General features: G+C 45.3%; 1 protein-coding gene across 4 annotated transcripts; it reads left to right on the top strand.

Annotated features, from left to right (window-relative positions):
• Positions 1–64: 64 nt before the first annotated feature.
• On the top strand, positions 65–18,753 carry dapk1 (death-associated protein kinase 1). Of its 4 annotated transcripts, XR_005098761.1 has the most exons (28): positions 65–220; positions 621–887; positions 6,424–6,645; positions 7,340–7,478; positions 7,566–7,695; positions 7,772–7,820; positions 7,896–7,922; positions 8,635–8,787; positions 9,184–9,229; positions 9,392–9,481; positions 9,947–10,039; positions 10,164–10,382; positions 10,820–10,918; positions 11,049–11,147; positions 11,226–11,423; positions 11,643–11,840; positions 12,412–12,510; positions 12,603–12,680; positions 13,100–13,319; positions 13,552–13,752; positions 14,071–14,268; positions 14,337–14,475; positions 14,650–14,770; positions 14,880–15,068; positions 15,150–15,647; positions 16,127–16,468; positions 16,572–17,357; positions 17,431–18,753. XR_005098761.1 is itself a non-coding variant. In XM_037258940.1 (27 exons), exons 2-27 carry the CDS (start codon positions 826–828, stop codon positions 17,025–17,027), a joined length of 4,365 nt encoding a protein of 1,454 aa, XP_037114835.1. In that variant the 5' UTR covers positions 65–220; positions 689–825; the 3' UTR covers positions 17,028–18,753. The 4 variants fall into 4 exon arrangements, 3 of the variants coding, with proteins under 3 accessions (XP_037114835.1, XP_037114834.1, XP_037114837.1); XM_037258940.1 differs by having other exon boundaries at positions 689–887; positions 16,572–18,753; XM_037258939.1 differs by having other exon boundaries at positions 16,572–18,753.
• The last annotated feature ends 2,100 nt before the right edge of the window (positions 18,754–20,853 follow it).

Below are 20,853 nucleotides of genomic sequence, written 5' to 3'. Positions count from 1 at the left end.
TAAGTGTAGTTTGAAGCGAAGCCTCGCGTGTATGGGATTATCACTTTCCCCACTGGCAGTGAATGCAGCACCGGTGGCCGCCTGCCTTTTGCGTTGTGAACGTCGATTTCCTCCCACGGCGACGTTTTGTCGTCCTCCTCCTCCGTGAGCCGACTACGGGGCGGCTGTACACACTCCAGGTGGAAGACCAACAAACCGTCGCCTGGACTCGCCTTCTGGGGTAAGACATTCCGCCCCTCCCACTCCAACCACTCCTGTCTTCTTTATCGAAGTGCACCTTATAGCTTCGAGTTCGGCCAACAGAGAGCGACGCTCGGTCATTTGGTTAAATTTGAGAGGAGAATGGAGGTTACCCGAGTATGTGTTTTGAACGTTATTTCACGATGGTGCCTTTTAGCTAGTGGCTGCAAGAAAGAAGGGGGGGGGGGGGGTAGGTGTGAAACACCGCGGCTCGGGTCTCCCATAGCTACCGCAAGCTGAAGAGCGGGGTGTACGCCAGTAGCCGCTCATGTGGTGTCTTTTTCGGACGCTTTATCACCACGCACGGACCCTCCCCTCCACAATCCCAAAAGATAACCTTTGGTGTGTGACAAACCCTTTTTTTTTTTTTTCATTTTTAGGAGTCGTGACATTCTTGACAGGTCCGTTTTATCTGATTTGCATTCTTCCACCGGGTTCTCCACTCCAGGCCCGAACATGAGGAGGAGAGTAGCCGGCTTCGAGCGTGCCCTGAACGGCGTGCCCCTGTGACGAGCCCCCCCCCTCTCCCTCACCCTCTCCTCCCCTCCAGGAAACACCCAGCACTTGTCCAAGTGCGGGCACAACATGACTGGTTTCAAGCAGGAGAATGTCGAGGACTTTTATGAGATTGGAGACGAGCTGGGCAGGTGAGTCGTGCAATTTCACTTCAAAATTGTCTTTGCACCTATTCCCCCCCCTACCATGACCCTTGCAAAATGTATGTAAATTGGGGGGAAAATGTATATACCGTGATGCCTTGACTTTCCCCATTGAATTGAATTGAATTGAATTGAAATGCTAACAATCTGTTTCATCGTCCCAAAAAACGCCAATAAGGTGCTTTATAAGAAGAATAATGCTACTATATAGTGTCATGATAAGAAAAATATTGTAGTAGCACAATTAAATTAAAAAAAAAAAATATATATATATATATATATATATATATATATGAAAACTAGTACCGCTATGTTGCACTAGCAGTGTGACTGTATCCTTCTATTATTTTCACAACTGCATGACATTTCTGCAACCTTGTGAAATGACTTTGGCAGGAAAACGACATCTTCCTCGTAAGGCAAAACTATTGGTCAGCATTTTGATGCTCCTTGTAGCATCCGAGAAGCTCCTCGTGCGTGACATTATTATTATTTTTATAATCCTACCTACCACTGTGCCGAGTAATGTTACTAGTAGTTTATTTTAGTTGTGTACTAGTATAAAAAAAATGTGTGTACTCGTTTATGAATCTTAAACTGGATAACAAGGATATGATGTGAATGAGAGGCAGAGGTGATAGATGGCTAATGCCACGCAATGCACCCACTGACCTACATTCAACCCCCTTGTACACGGGCTGGCATGACTGGTTGGGTGGGGGGATTGAGTCTGCCACTCATCCTCCCCCCCAGACTATTGTGTACTGCTACCCAACCCGAGGAGCAGCCATCAACTGGCCAAATAGACAACTTGATCCTTAAAGAGCTGCAATTTTATTCTTGAAAAATGACCACATAAGTCCCATCATATTATTATATCCTTAATCTTTTGAGATTGTTAAAAAAAGGAAAACTCTCCAGCTACTCCTAAATACTATGTGTGATGGTAAGACATATAAGATAATATTTATGACTACAAAGTGCACCATCCAAGCACTTTTTTTTTTATTCGCAATAAAAGCCGACCTATTAGTAAAGCAAGTGGTGATATTTTAGGACATTAAATGGATTAGACCGCAAGAAAAGAGCAAATTCTTTAGTTTGGATAATTAAAAAAAAAATAAATAAATGAAACCAGCTTGCGTTAATGTTGATTCTTGATATATTTTTTTTTTGTTTTTTACCGTGTGCGCTGTTTTTACTTTTTCTCACGGAAACGAGGGATTTTATACTGGACTCATCTTGTTCTGGATTGTGGCTGGATCCCTGCCAACTGTGCTAGTGGGTAACGGGTGTCACTCAGTGTGTGTGTGTGTGTGTGTGTGTGTGTGTGTGTGTGTGTGTGTGTGTGTGTGTGTGTGTGTGTGTGTGTGTGTGTGTGTGTGTGTGTGTGTGTGTGTGTGTGTGTGTGTGTGTGTGTGTGTGTGTGTGTGTGTGTGTGTGTGTGTGTGTGTGTGTGTGTGTGTGTGTGTGTGTGTGTGTGTGTGTGTGTGTGTGTGTGTGTGTGTGTGTGTGTGTGTGTGTGTGTGTGTGTGTGTGTGTGTGTGTGTGTGTGTGTGTGTGTGTGTGTGTGTGTGTGTGTGTGTACATCCCTTGATGGTCAATTCAGACAGTCATTCAAGTGCGGAAAGTGTTTTGCAGTTCTCCACCTTGTATGACCTTGTAGTCCTCACTAAGAGATGTGCGCGATGGTTCACTAATTGATCATTAAGAATTCTTTCCGTAATGGATTGTCGATTCATCGTGTCGAGAAGCAGTGGAGCGCACTGCAAAAATGTTTGGTTGTTGTTTTGAATGCGATGGTCAGCAACGAGAAGTTGAGATGCTGTAACAACGTTGTACGTGTGAGCCACCTGACTTTGTCATGAGATCATGAGGGCACACGTCACTTTTATAAGATGAGAGATGGATGAATGGAGCAGCTGGACCCCCCCCCCCACTCAGCCCCTCCTCCTCTGACTTCCTCACTTCCCACCATTACCACCATCACCTCCTCGTCTTCCTCCTCTTCATATGTCAATCTTGCACATTCCGCTGTTTAATCAGAATAATCTTGTTGTCATAGCGATAATATCAACCCAATGCATGAACTGTCTTAAAAAATAGGGTCCTCTGTAAAGTTGGGCACTTTATACTCCGACCGAATCTTTTTTTTTCTCGGTGGTGATTTGACAGTATTTGCTATGAGAGCAACCTCCACCAAGCACAAAATGGCGGACGCCGGTGTGTCCGCGTTGTGGAGAGTTGAATCGTTGTGACAGTTTGAGTCTACTCTGTGACCTCGCCGTAACGTTTGCTGGTGTCATGTGTCCCTGATGTGTCTGAAGGCATTCCGCTCAGTCGTCCAGGATGCCAATCGTGCCGCGATGGACTCGGCATCGACTAACGCAGATAGCTGGAAGGTCGTGAAAACAAAGCGGCATCTGGCTCACGATAATAATAAATAAATAAAAAACGCGACAGTGCGCCATGACTCGCGCTGCTTTTAGGAGGGTGTTGAGGATCTCTTCATGCTATTGAAAAGTGGTGATGCGGCCAATTATGATCATTCCCAATAAGTTTGGAGGTTTGGGATTCAAGGTGCACTATAATTATTTATGACAGATGTACTTCGTTTCACCTTTGAACTTGGCCACATGGGCGTATCCGGCTAAAATCCGGCCACCGAAGCCAGTTGCCTGTTTAGCAACATGAAATTTGGGAAATATGTTTATTTGGGGCTTTGTTTTAAGGTTCTCATGGAGGGTGCCAATATCAGTACTTAAGGCAAAAAAGAAAAAAAAAACATTGAGCAAGTCCTCCTCAGCAGTAGTTAGGGTGAGAAACTCCTCTCGACATCCTGACAGATGTCCGTTTTTTTATTTACACTGCGTTGATAATCCATCAGCCTCTTCCTTCCTCCGAGCAGCCGGCGGTTCCTCTTCTCACTTCTCACTCCCGTTGCCATGGTTACCCTTTCCGCCAGTACACAATGGCGCGGCGGCGGTTGCGTAACTGTTTTGTGGCCCTCACGCGCAGCCGAGTGGGACGGGAACACAGGGAGCCGACCTCCCACGCCGCTCGCTAGCTGCTAATTGCGCACAACGTTAGCTTCATCTCCGCCAACCTCATCTTCAACTCTGCGTTAGCAAAAAGTCATAGTTTTGTGGGAAATGGCTGAAGTCAATAAAGTTCATTTTATGGAGAATAATGAAACGATTTCATGAGAGAAGTCATCAATTCAAGTCAATTTCTTGGTATAAAATTCTAGATGGTATTGTGTTTGAAAATCATTTTGAAAAAGTTCCACTGCAAAAGTAAGTTAAAAATAACGAAATATTTTAAATGACTACTGCAAACAACGCGTGCGTTATCTTCTATTGACACAGCTGCGGTATTGGCGTTAATGTCGCGCGTGACACGATGAAGACATTTCAGAAACCGGTTGAAAAGGTTCATGTTCACTGAGGTCCTCATCTCACGTGGCTGCTCAGCAGAATGTCGGCTGACGAGAGTGGAAACATTGAGGCTTATTACCCATGCTCATTCCATTAGCCTTCTATGGTGTTTTGCATTCTGTGTTAGCATTAAGCTAGCAGACTTTCATGAGGCCAAGTTACGCAATGACGGGTCATTCTCTCTTATGTTTTCTGCCATCTATTTATCTTGAGTATCGTCAACTAGGGCTGAATAATTAATCCGATTCAAATTGGCTTTGCAGTATAATAAATCAAATAAACATTTCAAATCGCAAAGATTGAATTTTAAAAAAACACCCTTTGTTTTCAGTTGGTCAGTCAGCTTATTTTTTTTTTGGTACATGTATATTTTTACATATCGTCTAGCTAGAGGCAGTGCTCAAGTGCAGTCCTCATCTTTTCCTCGAATTTTTTTGCTCGACAGGTCGAGGTATTTAGTTTTGGAAATGTGATGACACTGTAGTGTCACGTTTTGTGTTCGTTTGTGAGGAATTTTGCCCATTAGTCGCTACACTACACAAAGTTTGTTTTCGAGTAGGGGGAATCCCTCTACACTCGCACAACTCTTGCAATAGACAGGGGGGGGAGGGGTTCGTGTAGAACTAACGAGGGAAGAGCCCTTCCATGCAGACGGAGAACAAACAGAGGCGGGGAGGCTGTTTATCACGAGGCCAGATAGCAGGAAGCCAGATCAAATGTCCTCGCTGCCTTTGTTGTGACTAAAAGCGTCGACAGGCCTTCACGCTTTTGCCAGAGGAGAGCGCAGACGAGACTATGGGGGAGGGAGGGAGGGGGCGGTGGAAGGGGGGATGCTGGGAACAGAACAGGGTGCTGGCCGACTTGGGTTGGGTGTGTTGCATGACTTAACACTGCAGGCTGCTGGTTGTTGATCTCATCGTCTCGGTTTCGCAGTGAACCTTAAGTGCTCGATGATACCGCCAGTACTTTGAAATACGCTAACAGATAATTGTCCATTTATAGGGTGGGTCGGATGCACCCCAGTTAGTCCCAACTGCTGGTCGGATTTACCCGGAGAGTAAACCCTACCAGGCCTTGTTGCTAACCAAAACAGTAGCACACTCGCCAACCACCTTTGACCCCCACCACATGTTCGCCTTTTGAAAATAACTCGCTTGACATAAATAAACAACCGTAACATTAACGGGCCTGATTAAACACAAATAATCCCACAGGGCGCACGAGCCACACCATCCGCGTTCTCCTCAATTAAAAGCCATCAGGGTATTTACCCGGTTAATCTTTGACCTTAATCCCAGTATTATCCAGCTATACCTTACAGCTCATGTCATGAATATTATTACATCCTAACCAAGAGTCCATCTCTCTGTGCGTACTCCAGTATGAAACATCCATCCAGCAGTATCAACGATTGATGCCTTATTATCACATATCACACATCGATACACCTGTATTAAATATCAATATGGTCTCAAATATCAATGCCCCAACATGGAGTCACATTACGTTGGTATGACATCAATGCACCGGGATTAAATTACTGTAGTAGCAGATTCCCGAGCCGCCATTTTGTCATCACTGCGGAATGCGTTGCCATATTTAGAATAATTCGTCTCACACACTTTGTCCCTCATATGCCAAGTCAATGATAAAACCACACGCTGTCACCGTTTCTCAGTTGTTATTACACACGTCTATCATCGCGTTTGTCTAGAAAACGACATCGTTGCCAGTCTCGACCTGCGGCGATTGCCTCAGTTCATTAGCGGCGACAAGCATCGTGACTAGCAACAACACGCATCGTTAACCTGGAGCATCCCCAGTTTGACTATTTAGTCATTATTTTTAAACCCCTCAGGGCAGTACACCATGCCCACCTCAGTCGACAGAACACTACGTTCTTATTAGCCTCCATCTTCTCATGAGTCACTTTGCTTTCAGCGATGGCAAATGTTCACCATGTTTACTCTCCTCGCAGATTGTGCCTCACCGAACACAGCACACAGGTGGCGTGCCGTCGTGGCAGTGTAATTCACATTAAGACACACAGCGTTAAATCGTTAAACTTGTGTTACCTCTCCCGGCAGCGGCCAGTTCGCGGTGGTCCGACGGTGTCGTCAGCGGAGCACGGGCGCCGAGTTCGCCGCCAAGTTCATCAAGAAGCGGCGCAGCAAGTCCAGCCGGCGCGGCGTGACGCGGGAGGACATCGAGCGCGAGGTCAACATTCTGAAGGAAATCCAACACCCCAACATCATCACGCTGCACGAGGTCTTCGAGAACAAGGCCGACGTCATCCTCATTCTGGAGCTGTAAGTTGCTGATTTTTTTTTTTTAAATTGATTCGGAGGAAAAAAAATATCTGATTAATATTTATTGTCAATTGTCAGATTTTTTTAATTTTTTTTAATTTTTTTTATTCTCCTCGATTTTAATTGTCTTCACATAGTCTTTTTTTTTTTTCCTGTTATTGGCTCACATGACGTGGTTAGCTCATGTGTGAGGAGCAAACAATATTGAAATGAAATGTTATCCCCAAAACAAAAGCAAATGAAACCCACAACAAGGTGACTCAAGGCCCGCACTTTCCGGCAGCACCGGTCGGACAACGTGCCTCAACAATGACGACGGCGGCTCACTTCCGTCTCTTAACGTATCCTGCTGCTTAATCAGCATTTCTTAATTCTGTGTTCAGTTTTTATAAAGCAAAATATTGTAGAGTGCTATTTTTCCAATGAAAAACCAAGTTATAAATATTTGTGTTGGTCTTTATGGGGGTGGAAGAGATTTTTTTCTTTTGCCTTAAACAATCCCAACCACAAACACGCACCAACGTTGAGCCTGTTTACCGTTTTCGTATTGATGCGTTCGATCGGCTCGGCCGGCGTCGGTGGCAGAGCTCCTTCAATTCTACTTTGACTGCACTCTAGTGCAGCTTTGTGATGAGATTAGCTACGCTGGGCTCCATTAAAATAGAGATTGATGGCTTTTTAATTGTCTGTTTAGCGTGGCCGGCGGAGAACTCTTTGACTTCCTGGCGGAGAAAGAGTCGCTGAGCGAAGAGGAAGCCACGCAGTTCCTCAAGCAGATCTTGGATGGAGTTTCCTACCTGCACTCCAAACGCATCGCTCACTTTGACCTCAAGGTAATCAAGCCACACCCCAAGCACCATTTTTTTCTGGATGCTAATAGTACAAGTTAATTCTTTCAAATGATTGTCTTGCCTTTTCAGCCGGAGAACATCATGCTGCTGAGCCGCTCGATGCCTCACCCGCGCATCAAGCTTATTGACTTTGGCCTGGCGCACAAGATCGATTTTGGAAACGACTTCAAAAACATTTTCGGAACGCCCGAGTTTGTCGGTCGGTATCCGTCCGGCGCGAGACCACGTGAATCTTGTTGCTTTTATTTTAAATGTTGGTATTTGATCCTTTTCAGCTCCTGAGGTGGTGAACTATGAACCGCTGGGTTTGGAGGCGGACATGTGGTACGTACGAAAACACATCCGCAGTTCAGCCAACTCTGCTGACATAAGTAAAGCCTTTTCTCTTTGTCTCTGCAGGAGTGTTGGTGTGATCACGTACATTCTGTAAGTAAAGTGGTGCACAATGATGACTTTGAAATATGATGGCTATAAAGCACAGATTTGTGAGGCAAGGAGATATGTGCTGCTAACAACAACAACAAAAAAATCCTCAATATAGGATGACCGTGTTTAGTGAACTGCGATACCGCCGGGGAACGTTGGATTGTTATGATTGTAAAAAATGTTGTTGGCGTCACGACAGCATGGTTTTGTCTTGTAGCCGGGCCTCCATGTCAGCTGCAGCTGTCTCGCGAGCAGTCAGCGGCTGCTATTGACCAGCTGGAGAGGCTTCAGGCACACTTTAGTCTCACTTTCTGGCTTTTGGCTTCATTCCCAATTGGAAAGGGTTTTGACATTTTCACGTCATAAAATGACCCCCACCCCAATCAAATGAAAACGTTTGTGCATCATGAGCATTTTGCTGCTGATGTCCACCTGGAAACATACATACAAAACAAAAACTCCACAACTAAGCGGCTCAGTAAGCGGCAGTAATATTTGTTTGTAATTCTGCCTGTGTGTGTTGTCAGCTTTTCTGTCTAAACGTGTTGCTGCACCGTTTGTGTGCAAATGACCGTCATTTAAAGACTTAAAGTGACAAAATGCTGGTTTTATTAGCTCATTTAACCAGTCTTGAATAGTGAGTTAGCATACTTTGAGGAAGTAATGACGTAAGATTAAAATGCCGAGTCTGTTTTGGCCCCGGTGTGATCAGACTGAGCGGCGCTTCGCCTTTCCTGGGCGACAACAAGCAGGAGACGCTGGCCAACGTGTCGGCCGTGGATTACACTTTTGACGACGACTTCTTTGGCGGCACCAGCGTCCTGGCCAAAGACTTCATCGCCAGACTCCTCGTCAAAGACCCCAAGTACGTACTCGAGACCCGCATTCAATCAGACAAATACATTCTCCTATTACAATGACATTTTTTTAAATTATCGGGATTAAATAAAATAAAGTATGTGGCATTCAAATTTGAATTGCATTATAAATTAGCATTTTTATGTATTTGTATTTCATTACTATCAAATACAAAATAGATTTATGAGTCATATTTTTACAACACTAATTATGGCATTTCTACAAGAAAATATGATTTCAAATCAAATGAGAGATTCTTTTTAAACTTGCAAAAGTTATGTCAAAAGAGTATTCATACCTAAGAGTCCTATATTTCGTGACAAAAGTAAAATGTTGATTTGATTTGAAAATGTAATGTAAGTCACGAGATTAGAATCATAATGATTGTGTGTTGTCTTGCCAGAAAGAGGATGAGCATTCAGGACAGCCTTCAGCACTCCTGGATCAAGGTTGCATTCACTCCACCACACTTAACATCCATCCATCCATCCATCCATCCATCCATCCATCCATCCACCCATCCATCCATTCATACATACATACATCCGTCCAATCAATGTAGTCAAACCTGAAGGGAGCAATCAACACGTTTTTTTTTTCCTCCCAACCAGCCCAAAGACACACAACAAGCGCTCAGCAGAAAAGAGTCTGCAGTCAACATGGAAAAGTTCAAAAAGTTTGCCGCGAGAAGAAAATGGAAAGTAAGTCTGGACGTCACGTCCTCATTTCATCTCTGTTGCTAACCAACACAGCAGGCCCCACCGAGGAGGTTCAATCGGGCTCTTGTAGAATGATGATTTCCTCTCCAAATATGATTTGCTCACATCAGACTTTTGATCTTTGTCCTCATAAAAGTATCTATATTTATAAAAAAAAAAAGTATTCATCATTATATTATTTTTCCAATGGATTTGGAGTTTTTGTAATTCAAAATGCAGCATTTTATTTTATCTTGGATTGGAATTTTTTTTTTTTCCTCTCAAATACAAAAATGCCCCGCCCACGTTAACATTACGAGGAGCCGCATCATTCACTTCTTCCAGCACGGCTTTTTTAATTGAGTTGAAACTTTACCGTGGATGTTGGTGAATGTCGTTCCAAACCTACACTACGTCTACCTTGTCGGCCGTTGAGTAAATCCTGCTCTCTGCTTTGTGTTTTTGCAGCAATCTGTACGCCTCATCTCCCTGTGCAACCGCCTGTCACGCTCCTTCCTATCCCGAAGCAACATGAGCGTGGCGCGCAGTGACGACACATTGGTAACGCACGTGCTCGCACGCACAACACGGCAGCTCAATGAGTCTTAATGAACCGGAGCCTCGCGCTTAAGTACAGCTGGAGTACCGTGGTTTGTTCAGGATTGCGTGCTGTGCGTTTTCCCAGGATGAGGAAGACTCGTTTGTGATGAAGGCCATCGTCCACGCCATCAACGACGACAACGTTCCGGGCTTGCGCCATCTGCTGGGCTCGTTGAACAGCTACGACGTCAACCAGCCCAACAAGCACGGCACGCCGCCGCTGCTCATCGCCGCCGGCTGCGGCAACGTCGACATCATCCAGCTGCTCGTGAGGAAAGGAGCCCTCATTCAAGCCCACGACAAGGTAACTCACTAGCATTTATTATCTGGATATTTGCAGCATATATATTTTAGGGGTTTGTGTATATTTACTTGATTGTTAATTGGATATTCACTGGATAATAATTTTATCTATTTGTATTTTAATTCTTTCTATTAATTGTATTTAGCAAATCGGCCTTAATAAATTTTTCTATCATTAATTTCTTAATAAAAATTATTTCTGTGATTTTGATTTTTTTACTCTAGAAACCTTAGATTTTTTTATTTAACATTTATCTTTCTACAATTTTTTTCAATACATTTATAGTTTTTTAATATTGGTTTGATGTTGAAGAGAAAATGTCTAAAATGTTATTTTTTTCATTTCTTTGTTTAGTACTCTACAATGTTTTAGTACATTTATATTTAATCCCATTTGCTATTTAACCAACAATTTTTGTGTGCGTGTTGTTCCTTTAGAGTGGCGCCAACGCCATCTATTATGCAGCGAGACACGGCCACGTGGACACTCTCAAATTCCTCCATGCCAACAAATGTCCTCTGGATGTACAAGATAAGGTCACAAATTAATAGTGCATAAAATTCCCTCATATTACCTCAACTTTGCTCTTTTATGATGACTTTACTCCGGTACCTCAAAAAAGGGTCACGATTGTAACTAAACGCTCATTTGCGTCTTGTGTCGCAGTCTGGAGAAACAGCTCTCCACGTGGCGGCCCGCTACGGCAACGTGGACGTGGTCAGCTACCTGTGCAGCATCCGGGCCAACCCGGACCTCCACGACAGGGTGAGCTCACTCATTCCGACACCCCGCTCCAAAAAAAAAGGTTGAAATAATTTTGAACGCCCGTCTCCCCTCGTCCAGGAGCAAGAGACGGCTCTGCACTGCGCCGCCTGGCACGGCTACTCGGCCGTGGCGCGGGCGCTCTGCCGGGCCGGCTGCCACGTGGACGCCAAGAACCGCGAGGGCGAGAGCGCCCTGCTCACAGCGTCCGCCCGTGGCTTCGTGGACATCGTGGAGTGCCTGGCGGAGCACGATGCCGACCTGGAGACTGTCGATAAGGTTGGACTTTTTTTCCTCAAATGTTTCTACTTTTAATGTCTGAATAAAGCTCTGGTACTGTTCAGCATTGTTCCTGAAATGATGGCATGGTTTTCTCAGTTGGTAAAGTCTTTCCGAGTTTTACTTTTGAAGAAAATAATGGCGTAGAAGAAATGGTAGATGAACGTCAAAGGCCATGGTGAATAATTCGTCAAAACTTCACACATGATCTTCCTCCAGGACGGCCACACGGCCCTCCACTTGGCCGTGCGGCGATGCCAGCTTGAGGTGGTCCGCTGCCTGCTGGCGCGTGGCTGTCAGCTGGACCGCCAGGATCGCCATGGAAACACACCGCTGCACATCGCCTGCAAGGACGGAAACCTGCCCGTCGTCGTGGCGCTCTGCAGCGCCCGAGCCGTCCTTGACATCCCTAACAAGGTAACCATTTTGGTTAAAGGGACCATGAAATTAGCTGGCGGCTAATGTTAGCAATTTTGCACTCATCTCCAGACTAGACTTGAAAGGCTCCACATACACTAACGATACTCGGAAATACCTGTTCATTTGTAGCCAGACTTCAGTGTTGCCATTTATCCCATATGATGCATTTGAATCGGACGCCGCTTTCGCGACTGCAATTGCGGTTTCCCGTCTTAACGTCCAAAGAACTAAAATAACTCCTCTATTTCAAGATGAGTGAGTGCTTCCTTTTAGTCATTGTAACAGCTTTTTTTTTAATCAAGTACACGTCTCGTACTACTGTTAGCTGCTCATAATATCAAATACAACCGTAATATCATACAAATAAAAAATTTGCCACATGCACTCTCTATATTCCACTCTTTTTTTTTTTTTTTTTTTTTTAAATATTGGTGGCGACGCAAAATTCCAAGATTGTGGTTTTTTTTTTTTTCAAGGCATTTTTTGTGCCGCATCAATCTATAAATGGCGGTTAATTGGTTCCACGCAAATGAATGACGTCTTACAGTCTCGTTTTTTGACCGACTAGTATGGCCGGACCCCTCTCCACTTGGCTGCCAGCAACTGTGGTCTGGAAGTGGTACGTCACCTCTGCCTGTCTGGAGCCAACACGGAGGCCGTCACCAACGTAAATTAACTCAAGGCACCATTGCACAAAACAAAAGATGATATTATGTCTTTTATGCTTCGATGCATGTATGATTTTGTTTTGTTTTTTAGGATGGAAAGACTGCTGAGGATTTGGCTTCAGCTGAGCAACATGACAATATAGTGGCCTTGTTGGGAAAGCTTAAAAAGGTGAAAAGAGAGAAAAGGGCTTGAGAGTGATTGACATTTATCGTTTCATTGAAAGCCTTACGGCAGCGGGAGTACTCTGGTGGGAGTGCCGAGGGCTCTCAGCTGCCCACAGCGGCACTCATTCATGGACCACCTTTAGTCACATGACTCACCCACTACATTTGCAAGGAAAACATGGCAGCACTTGAACTGAATATTTAAATGCAAGCCCAAGGGCCTTTTATAAAATGGAATAGCGGGACAAATTCGACCCAGTTGCGTTCCACCCTCAGAGTTAGCGCCAAATTCGTGGCAAACCCCCGCGTTCGGCAAAAGTCGGCATTTTCCACTCTGAGTCAGAGGTCTCTTGTCAGTTATGGCTCCGATATGTTTATTGTTAATAGCAAGCATGTTGTTGAATGTTTTGCATCTCGCTGCAGGACAACCACAAAATAGCCTTCATCCAGCAGTTGCGGCCCACGCAGACGGCACAGGCACGCATCAAGCTCAAGCTTTTCGGCCACCAGGGGGCAGGCAAGAGCACGCTGCTGGAGTCGCTCAAGTGCGGCATCCTGCGAAGTTTTTTCCGTCGCCGCCGGACCACCCGCATGAGCAACGCGGCACGACACCCCAATTCTCCGGTCAACTCCAAACCCGCCGGTAAATTACGGTTGATTTCAAGTTTTGCTGACTTTTTTGTGGACGTGATTGCTGAATCTCATGTTGTCGAGGCAAACTGGTTTCACGGGCTGAATTTGACAGATTGGAACTTGCTGTTTAAATGTAAGAATGGACACATTGACAAATGACAAACTTTGGCGTTTTGTGCATTGTTTCTCCTTTTTTTGTGGGTCCCAGTCATGACTCATACCCACCAAATCTGCTGTTACAGTGTCGGTGAGCATCTCCAACTTGTATCCGGGCTGCGAGAACGTGAGCGTGCGCAGTCGCAGCATGATGTTCGAGCCCAGCCTGACCAAAGGCGTGCTGGAGGTGTTCTCGCCTGTGCACGGCGGCCTCTCCACCGCTACTGCCGCCACCGCCGACGAGCAGGCCACCAGGGCTGTCGACATCCAGCACGCCAACATCCATGGTGAGTTGCTCTGCGTTTCAGGAAACAGTTTTGGCTTAAAATTGGTTCACTGATATGTATGTATTCCTTTTTTATTGTATCCGTTTAACTCCTTAGGAATGTTTTTATTGTAAATGATTAAATAATACACAATGTATAATCATAAATAAACTTGTCAATGAAAGAAAAGGGTAACCACAATGATGAATGATCTGGCCCATCTGGCCATTTTAAAAATCAAGTATGGCCCACTTATGGATTTACTGTTCACATTTGTTTTTTCATGTAATTTCTGTGTATGGCAGATTTTCATTGGTGTACCACATTGCCTTTTTGCAGGAGTAGGAGATTTCAGCGTATGGGAGTTTTCCGGCAACCCCGTCTACTACTGCGCCTACGACTACTTTGCGGCCAACGACCCCACGGCGGTCCACGTTGTGGTCTTCAGTCTGGAGGAGCCGTACGAGAGCCAGCTGAGCCACGTCAGCTACTGGCTCAACATGCTGAAGGCCCTCACGCCGCCGCACCCCCACATCCGTGAGTCTCTCCAGTCCTGCCGCCATTTCGGAGGGCGCTCGGTGGAGTGACGCTTTCGCCGCTCGCAGTGTTCGGCGGCAGGGTCCAGCAGCCTCTGGTGGTGGTGCTGGTGGGCACGCACGCGGACCTGGCGGACGTTACCCGAAGTTTCTCCGGAGAGTTCAGCTACAATAAAGAAAGAGTGCTCCTTAAGGAAGTCAGGAGCAGGTCAGCAATTTGCTTTATTATTATTTTATTTTTATTTATTTTATACTTATTTTTCAAATGTATTTATTTATTTATTAATTCGTTTATTTATTTAAAATTTCATGACATCATAAAACAAATAAACAGGTAATCTATATGATTAATAATGTATTATTTGTCACTGTTGCGTTTGAGGTTTGGAAACGACCTGCAGATCAGTGACAAGTTGTTTGTGATGGACGCCGGCGCCTCCAACTCCAAAGACGTCAAGCTTCTCAAGAATCATCTGCAGGAGCTGCGGTCGCACATCATCTCTGTGAGTACACGCACACATACACACACACACACGCGCAGAAAGTAAATAAATGTGACGCAGCCTTGAGACTTTCTTCTGACATGCACACATGTGACTTGCGTGCGCGCAGAGCTGCGGCGGCATGACGCTGCTGTCGGAGCGTCTGCTGGCGGCGTTGCCCGCCTGGCGCAAGCTGAGCGGACCCAACCAGCTGACATCGTGGCAGCAGTTTGTCAGTGACGTCCAGGAGAACATCAACCCGCTGGTCAGTCAGCAGCACCTCCGAGGCCTGGCGCTTCAGCTGCACAGCATGGGAGAGGTCAGTTGGCCGCCGCTCTTCTTTTTTTTAGCTCTCCCTGGTACTCTCAATTGAGTAGAATGTCTTTCCCGTATTGCACAGATCAACATCATGCAAAGTGAAACGGTGCAGGACGTGGTCTTGCTGGAGCCACGCTGGCTGTGCAGTGCTGTTTTGGGCCGCTTGCTGTCCGTGGAGACGCCCAAGGCCATCCACCACTACAGGGGGCGCTACAGGCTGGAGGAAGTGCAAGCCCTGGCTCCCGACAGCGACGTGGAGGAGCTGCTGCAGATCCTGGACGCCATGGACGTGTGCGTCCGGGACGCCGCCGACCCCGCCATGGTGGACGTGCCCGCCCTCATCAAGGCGGGAGGTCTGCGGCGCTCCTGGGCCGAGGATTACGCCGAGGGGGATTCCGCCGCCGTCTACGGGGGCGTCCGGCTGGTGCCCGCCGAGCACCTGGCTGCCTTCCCCTGCGGTTTGTTCCACAAGCTGCAGGTCAACCTGTGCCGATGGAGTCGGCAGCAGAAGCCCGAGGACAACGAGGACGACGAGGAAGAGAGAGAGGCCGACATTCATCTGTGGACAGACGGAGCCAAGGTGTGTGGGGCGGCTTGCGGGCTGCACCTCAAATGCCACAAAAGTGTCAATCTTTACCAATAATGGATTTTGATTAGGTCTCGCCCGAATCCCAAACCGCCCATAACTGTAGTGATTCAGGAATTATTTGCTTTGTCGTGATGGTAAACATTTGAGATAAGAGTTCTGTAGGATAACAATGAATGAGCAATTTGGCAGAATTTTTGCAAATAAGGTCTCAATTGAAGAATACTGTCAGTAACTTTGCCTTTTTGACCTTAAGGCTAATAAAAAAATGCAAAATGTCGGAACTGGCTGCTACTCAACAGTCAATCTCTGGAGCCACACATAATATGAGCATACTCAAAACGTGCAGTGCCTTCCTTATCTTCTGCGAAGAACTAATATTACAGTCCAAAGTAGCACGCAAGAAAAGAAGGGTTGTTTTGGGGGTGACGATTGCAATGGATTAATGCCCTGGAATTTCTCCTTATCGTAAGGTGAGCCGGTCAGGTGCGGAGGCCATGGTGCTGCTGGTCAACCACGGCCAGGGCGTGGAGATCCAGGTGCGCGGGCACGAGTCTCAAAGGGCCAAGTGCTACGCCCTACTGGACGCCGTGTGCGGCATCGCCGAGAACCTGCTGGCGTCCACGCTGCCGGGCCTGCTGACCGCCAAGTACTACCTCAGCCCCCAGCAGCTCCGCGAGCGACACGCTCCCGTCATGGTCTACCAGCCCAAAGACTTCCTGAGGGCGCAGATGCAGAGGGAAACGTCGCTCACCAACACCATGGGTGGATACAGGGAGAGCTTCAGCGCCATTCTTGCCTTTGGCTGTGCAGAGGTACCAAGTTGCATTCATGTTGGAGACGTTTTGTGTGATTTTCCCCCCCCACACACAGAATATCAGGCATTGAGCATGAATTTAACTGTATTCACGTACGTAGGTGTACCACGGCGGCGTTCTGGGCCCGGACATGCACATCACTGACGTCCCCCTACTAGCTCGCCGCAAGCTGTGCCGCATGCTGGACCCGCCCGACGCCCTGGGGAAGGACTGGTGCCTTCTCGCCATGAACCTCGGCCTCAGCGAGCTGGTGGCGAAGCACAGCGGCAACGGGACGCCGCCCGGCGAGACGCCACCCATTTCCCCGCCCAGCCCGACCGCCGCCCTGCTGCAAGAGTGGAGCGGGCGCCCGGGCAGCACGGTAGGCGTCCTCATGCTCAAGCTGCGGGAGCTAGGCCGAAGGGACGCCGCTGACTTCCTCCTCAAGGCCTCGCCCGTCTTCAGAGTCGACGGGCGGGGGCTGGGCGGCGACGCCAACGGTTACCCTGATGGTTACGCCGCCACCTGCAACGGGGGCACCTCCTACAACTCCATCAGCTCTGTCATTTCCCGCTAACATGCTGCACGCCGCCACATTGCGTGTCAGACTCCAGCGTGAGGGAACTTTAACGTGCGTCATTTGCTTCCCCGATGAATGTTGGTTGCCCCCAAAGAGGAAGTCCAAGCCGCCTTCTTCCCTACCTTGCTGTTTTGTGTGTAAGGTACCAACCAAAACAGGATCCAAACCTGCCTGGCCACTTTTTGCCGAAATGGATTATCACTTGCCCAGCAATCAGCTCTGCCTCCGTTTGTAAGGAATCAATTGCCGAGTTCCCAGTGAAGTCATTTCCACCATGGTATCAATTGCGTAGCAGTGTGAAGTTTACCACACAAGACTTGCTTTTGTGTCGAAAGCAATTGTCACTGTCCCAGAAGTTGACCAGGCCTTTGAACTGTAAGTCAAATCGGAGCCCTAAGAGCGGCAGGACGACGGATGAGGGAAATCGAATTCTGCAACGTCGAGGTTTGAAGTTTATCATTCATTTCTTCCGCCCCTTTGGGTACCTCAAGAGCGCCTTTCACCATCGATGCGGATTGGCGGCGAATGAAACGCACCGGCGAATTTAACAGCGTCTGAGTCGCTGATCACGCCCCCTCTTACTCCCCAATGGCCGTGTGCCAGTAAGCTGTTAACTCCTCCGCCAGTGTTGGCAAGGCTTTGAGATTCAGTTTTATTATGTATTCATCTCCCTTTGCTGCTTCTATAACCGTTTTCACACCTGTAATTTGGAGGTCATGATCGGATTGCGGCAACACGCCACCTTCGCTGTGCTCTGCGTGAAAGGCACCGACGGACAAATGCTGGATCCGCTGTTACGTCTCGTCTCGGATCAGCGATTGCGTTGACATGATCTAATCGGAAGGTTGCGTGACGCCATCTTGGCTTGGTCCTTTGTGAAAGGGAAAGGCAGTTTAAAGTGAACCAAACAACAAATGTGAACACTGCCTTGTCTGTCCAGTGTATGTATATGTCCGTCTTACACATTTTTGCGTACATGTCGTCGATCGTTTCCGCAGCCAAAGTGATAACATAATCACCACGCGTTCGTCTCGGCCTTTTCTTCGGTCCCGCCGCAGCATTTTATCCAAGTGCCTTTGCGGCCTTCTACCTCCCCTAAGCACAAATAAGAGCAGGCGTGCCTTGTCCGCACACTACAATTACGTTTACTAAAAAGCCCAAAAGGAATCAAAGTTGAGGTTTTGTTTGGGTCGTCAGGGTTTGCTCAAAAGTGGATTTTTATGTTGAATGGCTGGAAACACCGGAAAGATATACACCCAATAAACATGTTAAAAATGATAAACAATTACTACTTTCATCTTCCATCGATGATCTTTTTTTTTTAAACAATAAAAATAACACTAAAAATAGTTAGATTTTAATGTGGAGCACTTAAAAGGGAATTCAATGTCAAGTTTCTGTTGTATTTGCCCCCCCCTAAAAACGCTTATTGGAGGTTTATCCCCATTTTGTCAAGAATGTTTGGGATAAAAAAAAAAATTGCAGCATGCACGCTTAGGACTTCTCTGCTCATCGGGTGACATTGATCATGTCCACCTGACTGTGTTGATATGTGAAAATGGTATCTAAGCTTCTGACAGCTTTATTCATCCCTCAAGAGGAAATTATGTGTACATTTTCATATGGCACACACCAATTGTTGCGAGTTTGGGGCATGTTAAGGTCTGATCACTGCAATCCCCCCCAAAAATGGCTGCTTTAAACCAAAATGGATGACAATTTGCGACAGGGTCCTTTACCAGACTCTTTGATGCGTTCCGTCAAGGTCGACGAGTTCAACAAAATTGGTTGAATGTTTTTAACTTTCGCAACTGAGTGAAATTAGGGAGCGGTTATTTTTTTCGCGCAATTCCAGCCAGCTCAACACAAAAAATCACTTAAATTTGATTTGAATCTTCCTCTCAGGAAAACGGCAAATGTAAAGCTGATGTTAGCCGTTAGCCGGTTAGCGCCATAGAGTAACAAAAATAACACTTGACCCGAATTGACGTTCTATACCCTGTGGATTTAGCGTCCTCCTATCTTTAAAGTTCTCTACTTTGCCATCAACACACCCTTCATTTTTCTTTTGTCCTCCTTTTAGTTTCCTCGTTTGCCCATGTAAACGAGCCAAAAGCTGCTAAATGTTACATGTTGACCATGTTTCGAAAAAGTCTATTTTGATCTAGTCCTTCCACTTTGTCATAATCTTTTGCTTGATTTTTTTTTTCTCTTACTTTTCTGTCACTTTGTTTGTTATGCTAATTGAATGTATGAGAAAAAAAAAAAAACACACTGAGGTTCATTATTTTTGTGTAAATGTTGCCAATGTTGTGTGGCTTTAAACATACCATGGCCTTGTCCAATATCACACCCAATATGAACCGAAAGGGATCAATGTTTTGTTTTTATTTTTCTACGTAATAACATCATTGTCTCTGACCAAAACAGAAAATACTTTTAAAAAGCTTCTAAGATTTTTTTTTTCTATGTCCGCTCTATTTATGTTCAGTTCGCTCAGCATGTTCTCAGCTCTTTATAGTGTGATCTTTTTTTTATAAACAATAATTAAAAAAACTTTACTGAATGTTAATTTTATGTGCTTGTTGTTTCATGTTATTTTTGTGATAAATTGAAGGACAAATGAAAAAAAATGGAAACTTGAGCATTACATTGAACATTGAACTACTTTTTAAGCGAGATTATTTTTTATTTTTTTACTGTTAGCAACAGCGGAACACTTGCCAGGTGGCACTGTTGTTTAACAGGAAGCAATCATCACAAAACAAAACTAGCACATTATACAGTATTAAGAAATTGTTTATTTTGACTCCTTAGCATTGATTAAGTTGAGTGCTGTGGTGGGTGGTCTTTAGTGCCACAAGTGTGTGTAGACGTGGTCTACTGACCTTTAACCTGATAACCTAATCAGCTGACTTGTGAAGAATGTACTGAATGAACAAAAAAAAAAAGAAACATGTTTAGTCAGCATAACTTAAAGAAGAAAAAACGATTTCCTGTTGTTGGCTTTCTTCACATGAGCGTTCTGTCCAGACTTTTCTAAAATAAAATAAAAATGCTCAGTCATCAGGCGATCACTCTAACATGGGGAACTTTTTTTTTTTTTTTACCAGTACAAAAAAAACATTCAAATAAGAGTAAACCAGTGCAATCTGATTATTTCTCAACATAGTTTCTCTTTAAACTGAAAAGTTTCAGATAAAAGTTTAAAATAAAAATATCTACCAATTGCTATTACTAATTGCTATATTTATTTACAATCTCTACAATAATCTGATCTAAAGTCGCTAAACTCAGATAATGAGCAAGAGCACTTTTTTAACAATATTTTTGTGAAACTCTACAAAAAAATAACCATAAATCTCTAATAAATTCATGTGGGGTTTTTGTTTAAAAAAAAAAAAAAAGTCTGTTACCCCAGTGCTTGTTTGCAATCTCTATGCTAAGGTTAATGAAATTTTTAAATGAATAAATAATACCAACATTTCAATATATCGTTTTAAAATGTCATTCCACGTGTTTTCAACCTTCAACTCAGATAACGTAGCTAATCAAGAAAACAACTTGACTTCCCAAATGGGTCGATAATCAAGCAAGATGTTGTTGTGACGGGCGTTCAAAGTCCACATACTTGAACCTACTTTCCTATTCTTTACGATAACACTTGAAATGTCTTTTTTGTTTAGTTTTGTTTACTTTTAATTATTGACTATTATTTATCTTCCCTGATATTTGCTCAAGCGGGGCAAGCAAGCGGGCGTACCCGGTGCCGATAACGAGTGCACACTACTGTTTTGCCCAAACGTGTCATTATCACATCAAG

Source organism: Syngnathus acus, chromosome 9 (genome assembly GCF_901709675.1).
Source record: "Syngnathus acus chromosome 9, fSynAcu1.2, whole genome shotgun sequence".
Taxonomy (NCBI): domain Eukaryota; kingdom Metazoa; phylum Chordata; class Actinopteri; order Syngnathiformes; family Syngnathidae; genus Syngnathus; species Syngnathus acus.
This window is presented reverse-complemented; position numbering and strand designations above follow the sequence as displayed.